The sequence below is a fragment of the Chinchilla lanigera genome, unplaced genomic scaffold, assembly GCF_000276665.1.
Source record: "Chinchilla lanigera isolate Chin_1 unplaced genomic scaffold, ChiLan1.0 scaffold00163, whole genome shotgun sequence".
Lineage (NCBI taxonomy): Eukaryota > Metazoa > Chordata > Mammalia > Rodentia > Chinchillidae > Chinchilla > Chinchilla lanigera.
The window spans coordinates 1,444,749-1,468,193 of record NW_004955564.1 but is presented as its reverse complement, the minus strand read 5'-3'; the positions used below and the strand labels follow the sequence as shown (position 1 = coordinate 1,468,193).

Genomic DNA, 23,445 nt, shown 5'->3' with positions numbered 1-23,445 from the left:
CCCTCCTTCCCTCTCATGAGCTCTCTGTGATGTGCACATGTCAAGCTCATTTCTCAGACTCAGTGGGCAAATGATTCCTTAGGCCTCCTGGTGGCCTCTTTAGGCTCTCCTTTAGGCCTGTTTTTAACCTCAGCCTTGTTCCTCAGATCCTACTTGCAGTTGTGTACTGTGCAGTGTGGGTGGGAGAGGCTGCACCGCTTCCTTGGATAGGCAGGCATCTCAGCAGCACATTCCATCCTGTCATCTTACAACAAATGCAGCCTGAGAGGCATCACTGATGGTGAGGAACAAAGGCACCTCCCATGGCCTGAACTCTGATTATCTCCAAAGAGTGTTCCTGGGCATTGACTTCCATGTCTTTCCTGGGCAGCGTGGGAATAAGGGAACAAAGTGAAATTTAATGGAGCAAGGGATCAACATGTTTCCTATTTTCTTTATGGGTATTTATTCTGCTATGAATTAAAAGGTAGGATGTATGGTATGTATCTTAGAAATGCACTTTTCCATCAATCTGTGTCACTGAAAATTCCTTTTATATTTTGGTCATTTTTTCCCTGCAAGGGCTATTTGCAGTCTGTTGTTTTACCCTTAGGAGTATTTTCATAAAGATTTAGAAAGAGGTAGCCATACAGGCAGGGGTGTGCTGTTTCTGCCCACCTGGAAATGTCCCTAAGAAAGCTTCTGTACCGAATCTGATGATGGAACGTGCTGTCTTTATGAGGAGGTATTTTCCATCTGAGAGGAGACCAGGAATGAGGTGGGCATTACTTGGCTGTGGTACTAAAGTAGTGATGCCAAATGTCTGAATCAGGAACTATATGTGTGCTTTACCTTGTAAGTCTTGTTATTAGTTCATTGAGCTCAAAGGGGAGAATGCCATGATCCATCAACAAGTCCTGGACATGGAGAGTGGGGAGGTAGAGATGCATGCACAGAGTATTTGTTACATCTAGGAAGAGAACTGAATGAGAGGACCATGATGCATTTTGAATGTTCAGAGTTCCAAGATGAATGGCCTCTGTTTTTCTAAAAGAATGCCTTCTGGAAACATGATGAGTAATATCAGCCACACCTGTACTTTAGGAAGGACCTAGATAATAAGTGTTAGAGGAGTTCCAGAGTGGACTATTTTAGAGGTTGTATTAATCACTTTCCCATTGCTGAGACAAAGTGCCCAACACCCACAACTTAAGGGAGGAGAGACTTGTTTGGATCACAAATGGGTTCCAGTGGGTTCAATCCAAAAACTTCTGGGTCTGGGCAGAAACAGCTCGTTGACTTGGTCTGGCTGAGGACAGCTGCCCATCCTATGGAAGCCAGGAAGTAGAGAGAAGAGGAACCAGAAACAGGAATACTCCTTCCAGGCCATAACCCAGTGACCTTCCCCTTTTAACCAGGCCCATCTCTGAACACTTGAGACCTTTGGGGAACATTTTAATTCTAAAACATAACACAGGTGCTAGGGTTATAAGTCCTTACTGGTGATATCTCTAAAAAGGCAACCTTCTATGGGGTTTGTTGGTTTTCTTGATCACATTACTTATCATTGAGTCACTGGTTTATTGGTCAATTAATGTGTGTATTATTCAATTATAGAGTAATGACTATATGCCGTGCTTTATGCTAGATCTTCTATATAGTGATGGATTAAAGTATGAGCGATTCCTAACTTTATGGCTTCCTGTGAAATTGGGCTGTGTTAAGAATATCTGTCATGGGCCTTAATTGATTGAGCTTCCCATTTAACCTTCCTTCCTATAAGAAAGAGTCTCTGTATTTATTTCAGGAAATGTCTCTTGTACCACTTCATGAATGGTTGTGGATCTTTCACCAAAATTCACTCATTGTTCCAACTCTCCTACTACCTAATACAGGGGTAAGGATAGGGTCCAAACTTTGCCAGACAGGCCTGAGATAATTAACATTGGCATTTCTCTACAAGCTATGTCCCAAAAGCTGGCTATTATAGCTAGGGGGCTGGCTTTACCTCAGTCCTTCCTGTTTCTTTCAGCTCAGTTAGTTATAGTTTCCTACAGGTAAACTTCCCTGAATCTCATTATGTGACCTGTCTTGGTCTCTGTAACTGATGGCCTGGTACCCTAAATGAAGATGCAGCACCTGTAGGTTGGTTTTGAAGTTAGAAACTTTGGGCTACAGAGAGATCTTCAGGATCTAGAGGCTGAGAGGCTGTTCAACTCTAGAGGGAATCGCCCACTTTCTCACATGGGACCTGCGCCAGCTTGAGGTCTGGGGCTGGTTGGTAGAAGGAGATAGGGTACAGCAGCGTATAAGCATCCTTCCTCTGCACAGCTTCTGAGACGTTAGTGAAGCAACTCTGAATTTACTATACCTTCTTTTCTTGCTAATGGCTGAGGAATTGATGCTCTCTCACATGATGGAAAATTCATCTGCGTTGAGGTACAGTACAGGGCCACAGCATGCACATTACTGTCTGAAGTTGGCTCTGACCTCAGATCTCATTTCTGCCACTTCTTCGTTGGTAACTTAGGACAAGTTATTTGACTACTCTGGGCATTAGTTTTCTCATGTGTAAAGTGGATGTAGTAATAGCAACTACCTACAGAGATGAAGATTAAATAAGATAATGCACCGAAAGCATTTAGCGTCATGAAGTTGGATTATAGTACTCCTACTTAGTACAAAGTGTGTGTGTGTGTGTGTGTGTGCATGTCCGAGTGTCTATGCTAGATCCTAAAAACTAGAAATTGCGTGCAAGAGTCAGTTTCTCTCTGTAGTCCTTCTTTAAAGGCTTGTTAAAATTTGAGATTGAGACAACAGACTATAAATGTGATAACTATAATCCTATGACCTTTCTCCACCCCAATGCCACAGACAAAGTTACTGCAAGCCTGTGTTTCTTCTTCAAGTGTGCTGTTTACTTCAGAATGTATTAATAGTGCCCTCTGCTGCCCGTAGCACCACAGCTTAATGGGAGCTTTTGGGGCTAAGGAGGTGGGATGTGGCTCACAGCATCTGGCTCTTCCATTTCTCCCTTTCATCCGTACACATATTTCCCTCCCAGTTCACAGCTCCATTTTCTCGCCTGCATTGCTAGCTAAGCTCTGAATCATCACTCTCAACCTTTAATTCAAGATTGTGCCTGGACCTGAACCAAACCATAGATAGATCCCCATAAAGGTTGTGCAGATGAAAATATGCAGTACTCTTGATTTGGATCAACAGCAGGCTGAGATTTGTTCCAGAGTGGAAGAAGCCAAGTCTATTTTCTTGTGTAACAGTGTGGGACCCAAGTCATGCCCAGGGCTGGTTGGGTGATTTTCTAAATCAGAACACTGTGCAGTGTGGCTCATCATGTCTGCTAAGTTCACTTTTGTTCCCTTTTTCCAGCCAAGTGCAGTTGTAGGTTCCATAGGATAGTATTCTAAATCTGCTCACTTTGTCTTTACAGTGCTTGCCACCTGAATTGGAAAAGTGAGTTGTGGAGAAATAATGAGGTAAGTTCTTCTGAAACACTGAGGCTCCATTTGCATTCTATCCCACTTAAGCTTTATCATTTAGTGTTATTGTAGTAATGCCTTTCATAGGAATACAATGTAGAGAAGTTAGTGATGAAATGCTAAGTGTCCAGAAAAGTCTTTCTACACTATTCTTCCTGAGTACAAGCTGGACAAAGGAAAACACTGCAGAAATATGAGACAGTTACTTACCTTCTGGAAAGGGATGTGTGCTCTGAGTGGCTTGGCAAGTGGTCAAGGCAGGTTTGCCCTGAGTCAGTCATATGCTCTCCATTCCATCAGTGCGAACAGTGTCAGATGGGTGTGTGTGAGGGATGGTGGGATATGAGTCCTTGGGTGAAAAATATAGCTAATGTCTACCATATCATAGCTGGAGATCTTGGGATTTCCCTAATCAGTGATCCCAAACATTTTAGCTCATCATTCAACTAAGAGAGAAATGCACAATTCATGATACTGCATGTTCTTTTCACACCTGCAGTTACATTTGCCTCCACATAACTTCACAGTATACTGTAGCTCAGTGGGTATGAAACCAAACTCTGGAATCTAATAGACCTGGATTTGAATCCTAGTTATGCCAGTTGTTACTTTTTCAGTGTTGGATCAACTGTCTTTCCTTATTCTATTGATTTTCTTTTCCCCATAGCACAAATGCTCATCTCATCTAATAGTTACTGTGAGGATTAAAGTTGGTAATCTCTGCAGGCACTTTGCATAATACCCAGCACATTGTTAGCTGACATTTTAGTGATGGTGTCAAGGTGGAAAGGAACTGGTCCATTCATTTTAGAAAAGGAAACAAACAATGAATCCAAAGCAGTGCTAGAACTGAGTCATTCTCCTCCTGCCCTATCAAAAAGTTCTTCATGGGGCTGGGGATTTAGCTCAGTGGCAAAGCGCCTGCCTGGCAAGCGCAAGGTCATGAGTTCGGTTCCTGGTACCGGAGAAAAACCAAAACCAAAAAAAAAAAAAACGTTCTTCGTTTGTATATTCTTTTGAGTCTTCAAGGGTTTTCGTATCTCATGTCATTAGGCAATTATCAGATCTCTATTTCCCAGACACAGGAATTTTACAGGTCTAGACAATGCCTGCATTGGAGGGTAGTTTTTAGGGTTAAGTACCACTGTGTGTGGGCACTGACACATAGATAACTCTAGGGAACTTAAAATACACTTGTAACTTCTTGCCATATCAATGGGAGCATTCAAAGACACATATCATCATTTACTCTCCCCACCACTGATAGAGGAAACTAGAATTATATACAGTGCCTTGAATTTTTCATTTCTCTTTAACATAAGTGGTTAGCTCAGGTGTTTAGGTACATTGTTCTGGGATGCCAGGAACCCTGTCTGATGTGGTAGAAGTTAATTGGATTTATACCCAAGGGATGCAAACTGTACTGCCCTGGATGCCCACCTAACTGACATTGGCCACAATTGTAATGAGAGAGAGAGTATGACTAGAACACAAAAAATGGTTTGTTTCTATGCTGAATAAATGTACAACCATGGTAAAACTAAAAAATATTGTGTATTGTTTGAAAAGTGCTAGTTTGAACTTCAACCAGCTCTTGGGAATCATTAGCACAGCGGTCTGGAAACTCTCACCTTGTGGATGACTCAGTGTCCCAGCAGCCTCTTCTGAGGAAGGAACGGAGACTGAAGCAGATCCAGGGCTCCTTTTCTGAAGGTTAGTTCAGTCCCACGTGCTTCTCAGAATGGCCCAAAGATCTGTGAGCCTGAGGGTGGGATAGAAATGTGTGGATTGGAGCCAAGCAGTTCAAAGTGATTTGAAGAGATTACTGAGGCTTATGTGTCCTTTGCTGTAGTGAATAAGCAAGTGGCGTACTGTCCCCAGAGACCAGTGTTGATTAGTCATTGCACTCTCTGAGGACATCCCAGACTTGCTAAGGCTAACACGAATGTGGGCTAAAGGAGAAACAACACACTAGCTTCTGGAAAGAGGTGATTTCTGGACAGGAAGGGAAAGGGAGGTGAGGTTATGGTGTAGCTATTGCCTTTATTATGTCTAGTTATTTCCAGGGAGAGGGAAAGAGAGAGAGACAGGGAGAGAGAGTCAGAGACACAGAGAGAGACATAGGAGGAGGGAGAGGGAGAGGGAGAGGGGAGGGAGAGGGAGGGGGGAGCTCTCTACACGAAAGGGAATGTGCCCACACGACATCATAACAGCAGGTGAGAGAGACGGTTACAACGGGTCATGTTCAAAGAAACTAGACGTGGTTTTCCAGTCCCTCTTCAAATATGATGGTCATTCTACATGGAGACATAGAAGAAATCAAACTAGATATTTGATCCACTATCACAAAATTGTAACAGTCTTTGGAGGTGGCAAGACATGGATGAAACCTGATTGTCTCGGTCCTTCACAGTATAGGCTGGGACTTATCCTCACCCATCTATCTCGGTCCTCTTTGCATCTCTTCCCACACTGTAGCCACCACTCACATGTGGGTATTGGGCAGCTGAAATGTGCTGTAAGGATAAAGCCCCTGCCTGATTACTAGTATTCAGCGGTAAAAATATATATAACATATTTCAATAATAATTTTCTGTGATTATCTCTTGATATGTTGACATAATAATATTTCACATATATCGGGTTAAATAATATTGTTTACCTATTTCTTTTCACCATTTTAATGTGCCACTAGAATGCTTTATTATGTGCACAGCAACGGTCCCCGGTCTTTTCGATACCAGGGAACAGTTTCATGGAAAATAATCTCTTCATGGACCAGCAATGAGGGGATGATTCGGGATGACTCAAATGCATTACATTTATTATACACTATATTTATGTTATTATTACATTGTAATACATATTGAAGTGATTATATAATATACCATAATGTACAATCAGGTAAATAAAATGATGGATAAGCCATTCACAGACTGAAATAAGTATTGAATTCTAATGGAAACCCTGTCACCAGATGCAGCTTAATTGTCACTTGTGACTCATTGATAGAGTTTTGATATGAGTTTGCAAACAGTTGATTTATTATGGAACCTGTGCAATCAAACCTCTCTGCTAAGGTTTACCTGTATTTTTAGCCACTCCCTAGCACTAGCATCACTACCTAAGCTACACCTTGTAACAGCAGGCACGGGATTCTCATAGAGAACACATAACCTTGATCCCTCATGTGTACAGTTCCAAGTAGGGTTGACTCGTATGAGAACCTGATACCACCACTGATCTGACAGAAAGGAGAGCTCAGACAGTAGTATGACTTGTGGGCACAAATACAGCCACAAATACAGGTGAAGCTTTGCATGTTTGCCCCCCACGTACTCACCTCCTACTATGTAGCCTGGTTCCTAGTAGGCCATGGACGCATACCAGTCTGTGGCCCAGCGGCTGGGAACCCATGGTGGATAGCATCCACATAAAATTTCAAGATTTCACTATTCTGTTAGACAGTGCTGTTGTATAGAATTAGGACCAGTGGAAAACAACAGGGAGAGAGGTAATGACAAGAACACTGTTGTGTGCCAGATGCTATGCCCTGTTCTTGAAACCTCTCAATAGCCCAATGAGTTGACAACTGTATTTATTTTATTGTTTTATGGGTGAGACATCTAGAGAAGAAATGATTTGCTCAAAGCCCAACAATTAATGTGTCAAGTGGTGATTCAAATTCAGTGTTTGGACTCAACAGCCTAATGTCTTAGCTATTAATTATGGCCTTTGCTGCAGCGGAGTGTTCAATACTGTCTACCTTGCCAAGTAACTTTGAGGATTAAATGCAGTGTTGTGGGTGAATCCTCAGCTTAGAGCCTGACAGTAACAGCTCCAGGAATAATTATGGAAGCTATTAATGTTATCATAATGATAAGCAGGAGAAGCAGGAGCTGGAGCAGATGAAGAGGAAGTAGAAAAAAAGAGGATCATCAGATGAAGGAGAAGGAAGAAGGAGAGGAGGGAAAAAAGGAAGAGGAAGAAGATGAGGAAGGGGAAGGAAATTCAGTGTTCACCTGCCCTGTTAGCCTGATTTTTGCTGATATGAGCGTAATAACGTCAATGTGGCACTTGAAAACTTATTTCCACATCATGACTCCTCACCATGGGCTGTTGGGTGCATATGAAGCTAGCTATGGCAAAGGAGGTGCTGGCAAGTACTGGCAGGAAATGAACAAACTGGAGATGAGTAGGTGGGGCAGGAACTGGGCTTTGTAAGAGAGGAATGGCTGTCTTAATTTTAGCATCTGACTCACCCGAGGAAACTGTGACCACTACCCCAGCACTCACAGACCCTGAGGACTAGCGAAGGTTTGACTTGCTATTGAAGAGGCCAGCGAGGTAGATGATGGAAAGAAAGATGATGAAGCTTTACTGAGAAAGATCATAATATTATACCAGCCAAATGCCAATAGGTATCAAAGAGTGGTAGTTTCTTTTAAGAGGATTCTAGAAACTTATCTTATGTAATTGCTGTTCCAAGTGAGCAAAGAAAACCTACTTCAATGGAGTGAACAATTAAGCTTATTGGGTTGTGGGGAAATTGCAGCAGCACAAAAGCCTTGAAATGAGAAGGATGTGGGGAAGGCACTATGTGACTACCTTTCTCTTGCAGTTCCTGGTAACAGTTCACACCACAATTTAGTAGGGAAGCCATCCCAGCTACTCTCTGCCACTTTTTATCAACTCATCTTTTATCACCTTTTATCATGTTAATTGTAAAACATCAAGTATTCCCCAGAATGAAATTGCTTTCACCACCATAGACCAAAAGCAGACTCCTTCTGCCTCCAGGGCAGTGGACAGAAGGGTCAGGGTTCACTCAGTCCTTCCGGGACAGGCCAGTCTAGCTGGATGTTTGCTATATGATACCTCCTTGAATCCACATGCTAACTCTCTGAAGTGTTTATTTTTATCCCTTATTTTACAGGGGAGATCAAATTATTCTGCTGGTCCATTTAATTAGAAATTGACAGTCAGAGTCCTAAACTAGGTCAGTCTCACTCCTAAATCCTTACTGATTCTGTGATGTCCCACAGTTTTGCTTTCAGTCCCAGGTTATGACCAGAGCTTTCTCTACCCACTCGTCCCACAAAGCAGACCTCCCAGAGCACAGAGCCGACTCACTTCAGTTGGCACCCGGGTAAGCCCTGGAGAGTCCTGTGGAAGGAGTAAGGATTGCTCTTTTGTTAAATGTAACTTAGGCTTGTTTGGAAACAAACACGAATGAGTTCTGAAAAAGAATAACAGTTTACTCAGTGTAATCTGTAAAATGGAAGTAGGTGGTTGTCAATAAAAATCATATATATATATAATTCCACATATGTAAATATATGTATAATGCACATAAATATCTAGATATACACATTAGGTTATTAAATTATTAATTAATTTGTTTATTGAAGTACTTGGAATTGAACCAGGGCCTTCACCCTGAGCCATATCTCTAGCTTTTTAAATATTTTTTTATTTTGAGATGGGTCTTGCTAAGTTGCTTAGGCTGTTCTCAAATTTGTGATCCTCCTACCTCAGCTTCCCAGAGCACTGGGGTTATAGGCATGCAGCTATACCCAGGTTTTTGTCTGTTATTTTTTAATAAAACCTAATTATTCCTGTATAGCCTTTGAAATGACTGAGTGCTTCTTGTTCTTTTTAAAACTAATATAACTAGTAGATGTCAAATTGTTCAAGTAGTAAGAGAATGCGTTCTAATTGTAAATGGAAGCAACTCTCCAAATGTAAAACTATCCCGTTCCCTATCATATGTTTCTATCACCATCCTTGCTGACCTCTTCAAGCCACCTGCCCTTCTCACTGCTGTCAGGTGTGAATCTTCGCGCCTTTTTCTTCTAGCATTTCATTTACAGGAACATATGGAAATGTATGGTTTCTTTCTCATACCAATGTTATGGTTTGTGTTTAGATGTCCCCCCAAAGCCTCACACAGTCATAGGTGGGCTTTTTCAGAGGTGGCTGGATCTAGAGTGTGATTGATTCCTGGTAGATGCTAGGACTAAGAGTGATAGGACTAGAGGTGAGCGATTACTAAATCAGTTCACTGATTGATTTGGCACCACACTAAGCCCATTAGAGTGGACACAGTATAAGGGAAGGAAAGAGGCTTGTCTTGTCCTTTTGCTTGCTTTGCTACCTTCCCATCATGAGCTGTTCTCCTCTTTTAAGCCACCCTGCCTTGGAGCCAGCCTATTATGGGCTGAAACCTCTACAAACCATGAGCTAAATAAAATTTCCCTGTTTAACTTTAGGTATTGGGTATTTTGTCTCAGCAATGAGAGAAAAGTAACTTAGATAATCAATAATGAGTTCTTATGCTAAATATTATTTTATAACATCTGTTTTTACATAATGTGACTGTTTTCTCCTAGTGGCTATGTACCCTCCCCCCAGTATAGCAGGACCAGAATTCATTCAACCTTCTTCTGCTGATAGGCATTCTTGGTTTGCATGATTATAAGGGTAATTATTTCTGCTTTCATTCTGGGGAATACTTGATGTTTTACAATTAACATATGGCTGAGTAAAGTTTTAAGATTTTAGGTTGACTTCTTATTGTCAAGTCCAGAACTTTTATTATGCAGTTCACCTTTTGAGTTATATGTGTTGTCACTCCCCAAGTTTGAGTTGCAAGGCCACACCCATATGTGATTGTCTCTTCTAGACAGTGCATCTTCAGTTTTCATAGCTGAGAGCCAGTGAACACTAGTGGCCTTCCCTTGCTAGGCAAGGTTTGGGACATATAAACCAAAGAACAGAAGTGGCACTTCGGAGAGTCTGAGGTTCTACCCTCCATCCCCTGTGCTGTCAAACCCTATCCAGTGACCGCAGTCATTAAGAACTGGTGATGGTTAAGTGAAACAATGGATGAACTAGTAGGGCAGGCCAGACCTTTCATATTCAAGCTTCAATTAGCTGTGTTGGACAGTAGAGCTTAGACTCCAAGTCAACTTGGATGATTTTGGAAATAAACCCTAAAAATAGAGCTTCAGCCCATCAGCAGCCATACTGAGTTTGCAGCAGTCACTCTAAGCAGGTTTCTATCCACCAGAAGATCTCAAGCTTCTCAATGGTCCATTGGGAAGCAACATAGTGCTATGCTGCCTGCTTGTCCATCCTTGTTAAGTAGCCCAGGGAGTGCCTTCCTTTGTATCTACCACAGGGTCCGTGACCCTCCCGTAGAATGAGTAAGTAAGTGTATGAAGAGGGGGCCAGAAACACTCCAGGTCCATTCTTGCCTGGGGAATGGGCTAGAAGGAAGTTCCCTTTAAGAAATATGCAGGCAAGGGAATTGCATGTGCCTCAATATTACACATAATCTAGTCAGCTCCTGAAATCATGGATTTTCAAAGAAATGATGATATGAATTTTTGTTTACTGTAGTGGTTTTCAAATAGTGACCCCCCCACAAATTTATATTCATATCCTAACATCTGTACCCTGTGAATGTTGCCTTACAGAAAGGTCTTGGCAGATATAATTAAAAATCCTGGGCTGGAGATGTAGCTCAGCGGCACAGGGGATAATAAAGACTTCTCAAACCTGGAGCCGGAATCTTCCACTCCAGGCGCTTCCAGTGCCTGGCAAGCGTGAGGCTCTGAGTTTGATTCCCAGTACTAAGAAAGAAAATAGTAAAAAAAAAAAAAAAAAAAGACCAAGGATCTCAAGATGCCATTATTGTAGGTTATCACAGTGGGTCCTACATCCGATAACAAATGTGCTCACTTGGACAGTAGGTACAGGAAAGGCATGTGAAGATGGGGGCAGAGGTTATAGTGTAGCTGCCACAAGCCAAGGAGTGTTTATCGGCACCAGAAGCTGGAAGAGGTGAGGACAGATTCCTTTTCTTAGAGCCTTCAGAGGGCCCATGCCTCTGCCAACATCTTGATTTCAGATTTCTGGCTTTAGAACTATGAAATAATGAATTTTTATTGTTTTAATACACTCAGACTTTATTATCATGCAGGCAGCCTGAGGAAATGTACATATTTACCATAAGAATGAAGTAAGAGAGTGGCATTCTAGTCTAAGTTAGATATACAGACTACGCTGACAACAGTTTGCCTTTGTTTAAAATTCAGCTATTTTCTGTCACCATTTACAGTAGGGATTGGTTTTTCCTCCTGTTCTTGCCCTGTTTATAATTTTCTTTCTTCTGAAGCACTTCCTTATGACTCTGCCCACTGAAGCCTGCTCTCCTGTCTGCCAGGAGTCTCTCGATCTCTTCTGCCCACTGCTTCTCATGCCCTCTTTGCTCCCCTGCAAAGGGTGTCTATTGTTCCTGCGTCATTTCTCTGGCTGTCCACTGGGGTAACTCCTGGTTCCATCTCCATTTCTCTTGGTTAAAGCATGGTGGGGAGGGGATAATAAAGACTTCTCAAACCTGGAGCCGGAATCTTCCACTGCAGTCTCTTATACGGACCTTTAGGTGTTTACTTGGGAAACTTTATCACAATGTGTCACCTAATGCAATTCTTGGCTCACCTGCATCGGCCCCTCTGTCAGTGTACAGAATAGCTTTAGTAAAAGCAAGTATTTCACAAATCTTTGTAGTTTTCTTCCGTCCTTTGTTACTAACTGGGGCTTTTGAAGGGACTCAAGTCCTTCACCTTCTTGGTAGAAGATACATTGAACACCAGACTGAGTAAAACAGCGGACAGTTCTTCTTCCAGTGAGTGGCTTATCAGGCTTGCAAGCACTCTTGATCTTCGCAGATTCTGGGGAAAGGACAGAGAGGCTCCTCTGTAGCAGATCTTTCCAGGTGGAGAATGTGGTAGATCCTTTCATCAACCCTCAGGGTGACCTGCAGAGGTAGCTTCCTTGATATGCCACCTATATTTTCACACAGGACTTAGTTTAATGCTCTGTTGTTCCTATCTTGAAATTCTGCATAATTTGTGTAGAAGGAGACTCATTTTTTAAATTTTGCAATGGGGATCCCAAATCATGCAGCTGGTCCTGGAATCTAGCATGGGTACAGACAGCTAAAACCTCCAGAAAGGTCACTTCCTGCACAAAGTCACTTCCTGCAGTCTCCTCCATCTGAGTGTAGTGTTTGTTTTCCTTTTCAGTATATACTGACCAGGGTAGCTTTGGGGAGCAATATTTGAAGTTAAGCATATAGGCTTGAGACACCCTTGGCACCACTACCATTATTCAGTTTTATATGGAGGCAGTCTTGCTTATCACAGCTGGAGAGCGATACCACATCTAGTGGACAGAAGTCAGGGTTCTGCTAAACATCCTCCAATTCTCTGGGCAACCTCCACCATGAAGCATTATCCCCAACTGCCAACAGTGCCAGGGCCTCCCTAGGGTTCTCCTCACACCTGCAGCCCCAGAAGCAAGTAGGAGCCTGTTGGAAACACAGGCTCTCAGGATGCAGCCAGAGTGACTTGAATCACAATTGGCATTTTAACAAGATCCCCGGGTGACTTGTGTGCACATTACAGTTTGAGAAGCTCTGGGCTGGAACAGAACTCATCTGGTTTGTGCTGACATGTCTACAGGGCTCCTGGTTGGGAGGGCTGTACTTTGAAGAGGGAGATGCCACGTCTGGATGAAACAGGAAGTATGGCCTGAGGAAGGAAACCTGAAGGCTGATTATGGGACTAGAAGCAGGAGAGGACACGAAGAGCACAGATAACTAGCCAAGCACAAAGCAACAGGTCTGGGAGGAAGAGCAAGAGAGGAGATAGGCGAGTCCCCTGGTGGGCAGCTGTGGGGGTGGACGACAGGAGGGACTGTCGTACCAGGAGAGGAGGGGGCCAGTGGTTCTTCATATCAAGAAGTGCTGAAGGAAGAGTGCATGGGTCCCCTTTGCAGGGAGCTCATTGTATCCAGGCAGATTCCTTGTGAAGGGACCTTGCTGGTGAATGCCTGTGTTAGGACCACCAGAAACTGCTCTGTGGCCACGGGTCACGGTGGACCGCGTAGGTGCACATTACCAGAGCCTTGCTCTGCTAGTTTTGGGGGCTGTCATAACAAAGCACCACAGAGTAGGTAGGTTAAACAATGGGCATTTATTTTCTCACCGTTCTGGAGTCCAGACATTTGGGATCAAGGTGTGGGCAGGGTTGGTTTCTTCTGAGGCTTTACTCCTTGGCCTGTAGACGGCTGGCTTCTCTTTGTGTCCTCACATGGTCATCCTTCTGTTCGTGTCTGTGTCAAGGGTTCACTTCTTGCAAGTACCCAAGTGTGTTGATTTGGGCTCACCCGCAGGACCTCGGTCTAAGGTGTTTACCTCTGTCAAAGGCTTTCTTGGTCACTTTTCTCATCACTGGGACAAAATACCTGACACCTGCAACCGAAAGGAGGAGAGGTTTCTTTTGGCTCAGAGTTTCAGAGTCTCAGTTCATGCATGGTCAGCTGGCTCAGGGGCAGAAGCAGCACGGTAGAAGTGTCTGGTGGAGGAAAGCTGCTCATGGCATGGTGGCCAGGAAGCAGAGCCAGGAGGAGCTGGGGGGAGATACACCTCTCCAGGTTGTGCCCAGGGACCCACCTCTAACCAGGCCAGTCCTCCTAGTACACACAGCTGCTGCACTCACGGGTGAGTCGCTGTTGAGTACAGGGATCCCATGTTCCATTCACTTTCCAGAAACTCAGTCTCTGAATACATGAATACTTTGGAGTACACTGTACTCCAAAACAAGGCCCTACCTCCAAATACAACCACATTGTGAAGTACTGGGAATTAGGACTTCGACATGAATTTGGGTGGGTGGCAGGGCACAATTCAGACTACTGCCCTCTGCTCCCAGGCACAACTCACCGTCCCAGTACTTTCCCTTTTGCTCCTCCCAGGCACTAATCTTTGCCCTTTCAGCATAGTCCTCTCCATTAAAACTAAGGTTCACTACTCCTGGAGAGCACTGCCCCCCCGCCCTGCTCAAGCAGTCCACTAAAATTAAACGTGTGGGTTCTGAGCCCTTGAAGGACAAAGCTGAGATGTAAACCAAGGCCGAATTCTCTCTAGAAGGCATTTCCTTCCCTCTGTGGGCACACCACACTGGGCCCCCCAGGTTAACCAGGGCAATTATTAGTAAATGGTCAGAGCATGGTTGCCTCAAGGCTCTGATGGATAGGTCATGGGAATGTGGATGCAAATGCATTTTTAAAGCACACTGCAGTGATTGTTGGGTATAATGGAAAGTCATTAAGCACATTAGCTGCCGATTTTATAATCAAGTGCAAACATTTTCTGGATGCTAACCTAAGTAACAGGAGATATTGGCCATTTGCAAAACATGTTTCAACAAAAAAGATTTAGAGACAAGAAGTGTCTCTCATCTTAATTATTTTTTTGCATCATAAAAACCTCAGGAACAATGCTTCTGCAAAGGCATAATGGATGTGGAACAGCTGTAGAAAACATCTCACTTCCTTTGTTTGGAAACAATGTTTTTTGCATTTAGAAAGAAAACTCCTGTCCAGCTGATTTCATTCCAAGGAGAGGAGTAATCGGAGAGAAAAATCTGTGCAGTTTGAAGAGTATCTGTCTGTGTCTGTCCAACACCTGTAGAATTTCAGAGACAAGGGCTGCAACTGTGCTTGTTTGCCCGTTGGGACTGCTTCCGCAAGGTCTCCTCTGAGAGGCTGGCTGCTGAGCTTGCGGCAGAGCGTGGATTGTGAAGCATCACGCCCTGCCCTTGATTACCAAGAAGTGCACTTCCTGATGAGTAGAGAGAACTTCTTTTCTCTTCTTCTGAGCCTCTCACAGGCCATCAATCAGCTTGGACTTATTTTTCCACAGGACTAAAGTCAAGTGAAGATCAGTCAGACTTCAGGAGCAGCACTATGCTGATGACTAAGTCACACACACACACACACACACACACACACACACACACACACACACACCAAATCAGGCAGCCTTGCCCGCCCCCAGTGCTCTTAGATGTGGACCCATGGCTAATGTATTCTATATCTAAAGGGCCTGACAAAGGCCAGCATAGCCGTGGACCCCAGGACACAGCATCCTCTGCCTCACAGGTTGATCCATCTGTCTATACCTGTGTAATAGACCACCTCAAATTTGGAGGTTTAGCCCACAACTATTTAGCATTTCTCAGGAGTCACTGGTGCTGAGCGAGACTTGGGCGATATGGGCTAGGCTGGCTTATGCTTCTGTGGTCAGTTAGCAGATCCACTTGGGGCTAGTTGATCTAGGTTGATAGGTTTTCCCATGGCCTCCTGTAGGTAAACCTGGACACATCCACATAGTCATGGCACAGGTCCAAGAGAAAATCAGATCACTCCAGTGCTTTCAATAAGGCACTGCTCCCACTGGTGGAACTAAGTCACAGGAATTAGTGTGAAGGCACTGCTGAAAAATCAGTGAGGCACAGGAAATTAGATCTTTAATGCAGTGCATAAGGGTACAACTGCCTGTTCTGTAGACTGTCTGAATGCCAAGCTCAGTTATCCCATCGAAGTGAGGCCTGACTGGCTCAGCTTTCCCTCCGTTTCCTGCAGATCGTACCCCTGGGACTCCCACTCTGGTCAGGACACTGTCGTGAATAGGGGCACTAGGCCATGGGCACCTCTGGGGAACTGGCCAAAAATGCTCCCCCCATGGCTGGCACAGGACGGGAACTCAAACTGTACATGACCCAGTGTGCTGTTTGATGACAGGTTTTGCATTCCCAAGATGCAGCTTGGCTAAGCTCAGTTTCATCATGGCTTGGAATCCCTCACAGGAAAGACTCTCGTTCTCCTCTCAGGGTGGACACTGGCCCCCATCACACCGGGTACTCCTGCCTGCCTTGCCCAGCACTGGCAGTGACCCTGAGTGAACTGCAGAAAACGCAGTTGTTGAGCAGTGAATACCCAAGAAGTAGCCATGGCCCAAGATAAGGAGCCCTTGCTTGCTTTCCCAAGGTGAGGGAGCTTTCAGCTCCACAAATATTTAAACAGAGTTCAAAAATTAATCATCAACAAATACATACTATAATGAAGGCAAAGAAGAATATGATTGAGTAAGGGACAGAGATGAATGTAGGAGCATATGCACATGTGTGCGGCATGTGCATGTATGGAGTGTGCGTGAGCATGTGCACACATGCATGTGTATGTGTGTGTGTGTTGTGTGTGAGCGTATGTGGTTGGGACCCTAAATGTGACAGTTGGTCAGGGAAGCTCTTTCCATCAGTTGGGCAGAGACTTGAATGATTTGGGGAAGTGGGCTGCTGGGTGTTTGGGGAGAGCTGCCTAGCCTCATATAGGACACTACTGACCTGTTTGAGGAATCGTGGGGAAACAAACAGGGGTGTCACTGAACAAGGGGGAAGGTAGTAGGTCATGAGATCAGAGGGCTAGTGGGTTTTTTATTGTGTTGGGCCATGTAGGCCAGGAATATAACTTTTAATTCATTGTAAATGAGATAGGAAGTATGCTAAACAGATTTGTTAATGGAGTTGAGGGGGACGGAGGAGCATGGGTGGACTCCCAGCTTCGTGAGCTCAACCCCTGGAAGGTTGAAAATGTTATTTCCTGAGAATAGAGAATAGAGAAATAGAGACTAGAAAGTTAAAGGAAAACCATATTTTGAGGTTTGGTGTCTCAGCGTTAGTGGAGAGTGGATCAAGAATTCCATTTGGACATATTATGTTTGAAATATCCGTAAACCATTGAAGTGAAGGTGTCAGATAAGCAGTTGATTTTTATGAATTTCAAGTTCAGAGGAGCATTTGGGGATAGAGGTCTAAATGCAAGAGTTGTCAGTGTAAAGATGATGCTTACAGCCACAGGAATGGATGGATTGTGCGGGAAAAACACATACGTTGAGGACACAGGCTGAAGCTCAGAAGCGGCATCCTATGTGGGGCAACCCACCACTAGCAGTGGGTCCTTTTGTCTGGGGCTCAGCTTGGGAAAGAGTCCTCTTGGAACATCTTGGTGGCATATGAACTACTTAGAAAGTGGTCTTAGTTACCCACTGCCCTCTACTATGGAGAATACAAACTGATGTTCCCTAGCGCACATATTCATAGTGGGAAGTATGATACTTCTTCAATAGATGATAAATAAACCTACATATTTAGGCAAAGACAGAAGTGCTATCAACTTGTGTACTGTGATACCTGTTGGCTGAGTATGCCCATGAAACTGCTTTAATATGGTTCATCAGATAAATAATGATTGTAAGAAAAGGGTAAATACTTGGGAGAGGCAGAAGGAAGTGTACTATGTGGAGGGCAAGATGGCCTCCCAGGTTGATGCATTGGCTCTTGTTGACTGTTTCCACACCATAAATTTCAGTTGAAGAGTCTTGCTGTATCCAAAATGAGGGCCCAGAAACTCCAAACAAGAATACAATGGCTCACCAGGGAAGGCATTAACCAACCTAAATGCTGCTTTCTTTCCCTGAAGAAATCTCCTCCATCTGTGCTGGAGTCGTTATCTCTGCCTTCCTTAGAAAGGAGGAAATTTACACTATCAAAAACAGGATTTGTGTGGCCAGCCTGACTTCAAAGATATTAAATGATAAACTTTTCCTCACAAGAACAGAATGAGACCTAAGACCCCACTTTTCTTGCTGGGCAAATGAAGATGAAGCCATATGTACAAGTGCCTAAAGGGAAAAGGCAGTAAGTGTGTTGATCTCTGACCCGTAGACTGATCTGATGCACACTCTTTCAAAGACCTTGTCCCTAAAGAAACTCATACTAATTGCTTGGTTATTTTCTATGCAAGTTTTCTTCTCTTTGAAAAATGTTCATGCTACTCTATTTTTTTTTTTTTTGATGCCACTCTTTTCTTGCCATAGGGACATATCAGTTAGCTCTTCACACTATATTGCTGTGTAATAGCCATCCTTAAGCTTAGTAGCTGTTAACAGTAAGAATTTATTTCTTGCCTAGGCATCTATGGGGGTGATGAAATTGGCCCATGTATCTCTTCTCCACATATTCTCATCCAAGGATGAAATGGTAGCATTTCTCTAGAAGGAAGTCTTCTCACAGTAGAGTTTAGAAGTTCTCAAAAGGGTAAGTAATGTTACTTATAACCTTCTGGGTAGCCCTAAAGGTCTAGGCTCAGAAATGGTGTCCTGTCCCTTCTGTTCACATTCTATGGGTTAAAGCAAGCTACACGGCCAAGCCTTATGTCATAGGATGGGAAAGTATACTGTTCCTATGAAGGCTGAGAAAAGAGAATGAAAATTTACTGCATAATAAGCTAAATTCTACAGGGAGTAATATTAATATTTGTTTTTTAGATAAGAAAATTGAAACAAATAAGATCAATGTGATCTTTGTGCAATAGTTTTCAGATGGAACTTAAAGAAGTCATATTGTATTGATTACCAGAATTGTTATACTTTAAGGTCTTTGTTGCACTTGATCACCAGATATATTTACTCTCTAGAAAGGACACCATTGTTCATTTTTATTCATCAAATATGTTCACCAGAGTACATATCCTTTTTCTCCTGGGCATATGGATAGATATTTCTCAATCTCTAACCAGCCAAGATTGCATAGCTAGAAACATAGATAAGTCAAGAGTGAAGCCCTGGCCACAGGACTCTTGAGTCTGTGTGGCTAACTGCCATTCCAGTTTCCCAGCTAAGAGGATCATTAGCTCTACAGGCAGTCCCTCCTCCAAGTAGCCTGTCATGGTCATCTCTGGAGACCAGCAGCTGCTTTCTCACAGTCCCTAGTGACTCAGCTTTCCATGAGCAAACCAGCTCTCTCTCTCCAAGGTTTAACCTTGGGCTGCCACCTCTTTAACCTTTATGCTGCCTGTTTGGGCCCAACCCTGCTCAAACGATCCCTTCTGTTTAGCAGTCTCAGCCTGCCCTGTCGCTCACCTGCACTGGAAGGCCACATCTACTGGAGACTCTTTTGCTTGCGCTGATGACAGAGAGACTGCTTATGCACAGCTCTGCTTTCCAGATTACTGAAGCTGGGTGCTGTGGGGAAAACGTGGTCAAGGCTACCACGTCAAAGCAGTGTTCTTTCTGGCACTATGATAAATGGGTGGCTCTCCCAGCATAATAAGGTGCTGTCTGGCAGGCTCCTGCCAAAGGAATGTAGACAATCCCTTGCTAGCTTCAGGCTTCCTCTTTCTTCTGGCTGAGTCTGAGCTCCTGTCCTTGTCACTTACCTTGGTGTCAGTTTCCAAGGAATGGCCTAAGGCAACTCAGAGAATCAGTGAGGCCCAGTGAGGTGACTCAGGGTGACCTAGTGGGGATCATCTGTGAATTTTGAGCTGTGTTCCCAACCAACTGAGCCGAGCTTCACCTGTCCCTAGGCAGCTGTGGGCCAAGCCTGGAGCAGACCCTAGGGTATGGTAGTGTGAAGAGCAGTGCTTGGATGCCCAGCAGCCCTGCTTGGAATATCTGCTGTATTACATCCTGGTGGTAACGCTATTCACTTTCCAGTCTGCTGGTTCAGTTTCCATGTATGAATAATGGGACTTTTAAAGAGCAGGCCACTCAACAGAGTAAAGGTCAGTTTGAAAGGCAGAGGAAGGGTTTTTCAGAGCACCAGCTTTTATGACATCCACCTAGGTCACTGTGTCCTAAACAATATTTGGCCTATGGTGTTTTTCAAGGAAGTGTTACTGCTATGCAAGAAAATTATGGACCCCTGGGGATCATACTAGGGGACATCTTGTAAGCTGGGCTTACAACAAACACTTTGGGCTTCCCCTTATTCCTCTCTGTGGTGAGGGCCAGTCTGTAGCCTCAGGGTAAAGTGAGGAGGGTGGGTTTTCCTAGCAGATGGCTGTCAGGTAGCCCTGGGCAACCCCCATCACCTGTGTCAATCTGTTTCCCGTCTAGGACAGCACCTTCTTTTTAGGGTGGAGAGGTTCCAGTGCATTGCTGTAATTGAGAAGCAGGCAATGATGAGGGGAATGTGGGACACCAGGACCCTGTGGAGAGACCATCCAAACTGCTTGGGCCATGAGAGGGTGGAAGGGACCCAGTGTGCACTGGATGGGAGGATGGCCTTTGCTATGATGAGAGCCTGCTCTTTCACCATAACGCACTTACCAAGCTCTGCTCCATGCGGCCTCATCTTTTTAAAAGTCCAGCACTAGTGGAAGGTCCAGTCTTTGCTCACGTTCTTAACTGTTAAGGGGATTGTCTTGATTTGGATTTCCCAGAAACAGAGTGGGAGACTAGGATTTGAGTGCAAGGAATTTATTTGGGAGATGGTCCTGGGAGGCTCCAGCAGGGGAGAGAGACAGGTGTGCTAGGGTAGGAAGGGCTTCTCAAAAGACATTCCTGACTTCATCCCTGGGACCTGTGACCGTTAAGCCTCCTGGGATGGGGAGGTGATCCAGATGATCCACCTGGAGTCTTATGTATAATCAAATATCTCCTTATAAGAAGGAGGCAAAGGGAGATGGGACCTGGGAGGGAGAGAGCCACAGAACTGCAGTGGCAGAGATTGAAAGAACATCACCAGAAGTCAAGGAATTCCAGCAGCCACCAAGGCTTGGAAGGATCCTGCTCTTGAGCTGCCAGAGGGAGCATCACCCGGCTGACATCTTCACTTAGGACTTCTGGCCTCCAGAAATGTGAGAGAGCATATTTCTGTTGGTTTAAACTGTCTAGATTATGACGACTGCTCCTAGCATACTCAGGAAACTGGTACTGTGAGGGAAGGAAGAAAGTGGCGCTGGTGTGTTAATGAATTTGTCGCCTCTCTGGGTGACTGGGCCCCGTCCAACTAGGGAAGGTCCAGGTAGTACACGTCGCAGTTGTCTCACAGGAGGACAAGGACAGTGGAGCTTTCGTGCACCAGATCTTTCAGGTGATATCAGATAACTGGCTTTTCCCCGGCACATGAGTTCCCTGGCAGCTCTGGGCTGCCCTGTGTGCCCCAGGAAGGGACTATCTGCTCTCAGAAGACCAAAAGCGGAACACCTTTCGTGATTTTCTGCAACACAAAGCTGTCAATATTCTTGGAATAGTGAGTGTCTGGGGCTAGCATCTGCTCTAGGTGCTGGTTAAACTGCCTTGTCTCTTAGTGTCCAGAACCCCACACAGCAAGCTTCTCACCCTCCAAGCCCAGGACTCCGTCCCTTCCCAGAGCAGTCCTCTTCTGTGTTCTCTGAGGCCAGAAAGCTCTGTCTGAGTTGGGGGAGGGAAAAGCTGTTGCTTTTGTGCAGATAAAGGTTTTAATCTCATCACGGTTAAAGCAAGAAGCAAAATGAGAAATGAATGCGGTTGTAGAGATGAACTTGTGCCCTACTACTTCAAATTTTGGGGAGCAACATCACCTACATGTCCCAGTGGCTCACCCTCTCTTCCTGCCATTACTTGCTAGAGCACATTTCTCTGGAGTTGAGGTGTGTTGGAGTTGAGGTGTGTTTAGGCGGTGTACTAAGGACACCAGGAATGTTAACTACCTCGGTAGTGTAGTGTACAGGTTACCCTCAGGTTTAGAAACAGTGTTGTAGTTAGTCCTGGGGGGATGCTATTGTACTAACCATTTTAAAACTATTATCCATTATTAATTACAAACCATTACTAACCAACCCATTTTACAGCAAAGTAAACAAAAGCTTATTGCCTTACTACTCAAAGTGTAGTCTTTCAACCAGCACTGTCAGCAACATTTGAGAACTAGTTAAAAATATAGAATAGCAGCTCTGGACTCCGCATTTCACCTGGTTCCCAGACAGCTAATTAAGCTTTGCAAAACCCTGATGCATTTATCCTACCAAGTGCTGGACCTCTCCCCTGGCTCTGTTGACTGGAGCCTTCTTACAGACTTGAAAGAGAAAGTGCAGGTAACCAGTAGACACCCTAATCATCTTGAGGGAGCCTCTTCCAGGAGGTGAGCTGGGAGCTGAGCATGGGGTCTTCTTACCACTTCCGGCTACTTCCAATCGCGGGAGGGGCTTCTCTTGTGTACCCCAACTCTCCAGCCCTCTGCCAGAGATGTGAGAAGTTGCCAAATGGTGCCATGTGGCCAGGAAAAGACAGCCACTCAAATTTTACTGGAGATCAAGACTTTAGTGTCATTTTACTAAGTTTCCTCTCTGCCTACTTCTCTGGCCCCTTTGCTTGCTGTTCTAGGCTGCTGGGGGTGAGGGACCCGTACTTCTTTCTCTCTGCTCTCCTGAAGAAATCCTTCTCTGCCCCTCTATGCCCTTGCTCTGGTAGAGACTGTCAGAGTCTGCTCCTTAAACCAACCAAGGCTTCAAATAATCCCGTGTCTTTCCTGTAAGCTCTTTTGAATTCTTTTGTGCGTGCAGCATCATGGAGAAGAGCCGACTTGTTATGCCAAAGCCAGCTTTTCCCATGAGCCTTTGTTACACAAATAAAGTAGATGTTTGCCTTTGTTCCTTGTGCTCCACTTTCTTGCACTCCCAGCCAGGCTTTTAACAGAGTTTATTATAAATGGAGAAGAAAGCCGCTAACACTGCAAAGGGCGCCATGCATTCTTCTTCTAGCTCCTGCCCTTCTCTACTGCTTGTGTTTTCGATAATGAACGTCACAGGGGGCCAGGGAGATGAATGGGGACTGATAAGTGCAAACCATTGTTGCACTCAGCTCTCTGGAGTCAGTGAGGGTGCCACCGCCCGAGCCCCTGCCTGGCAAGCAGCAGAAGGCACTTGCTCTGCCAGCCTTTGCATCCCTATGTCACACACCCTGGGAAGCTTCTCAGTGTTGGGCAGAAACTCGGGGCACCAATTCTGGTTTTGCACTAATGTGCTGTGAAGCCATGCTCACATAACCCAAGTTTCAGGGTCTTGGGCTTCTTCTGTGCAGAGAGAAGTTTGCTCTTCCTGCTCCGTACAGTTGCAGGACTGTACATTTTAAGATATTCTACTTTGGGCAAGGGATATACTCCAATCTGGGTATAGTAGCGCTTGCCTGTAATCACAGTACTCAGCATGTTAAGGTGGAGGATCGCCATCAGTTCAAGGTCAGCCTGAGCTAGACAATGAGTTTAAGGCCAGCCTGAACTATGTTGTGAGATCT

At 44.5% G+C, this 23,445-nt stretch overlaps 1 protein-coding gene across 1 annotated transcript in view; it reads left to right on the top strand.

Annotated features, from left to right (window-relative positions):
- Window positions 1-23,445, top strand: part of Cdh13 (cadherin 13) — a 1,142,761-nt gene that overhangs the window by 81,687 nt on the left and 1,037,629 nt on the right. The window contains exon 2 of the mRNA XM_005413239.1: window positions 3,431-3,476. Coding sequence (XP_005413296.1) covers window positions 3,431-3,476 — 46 coding nt within the window. The remainder of the gene's footprint in view (window positions 1-3,430; window positions 3,477-23,445) is intronic.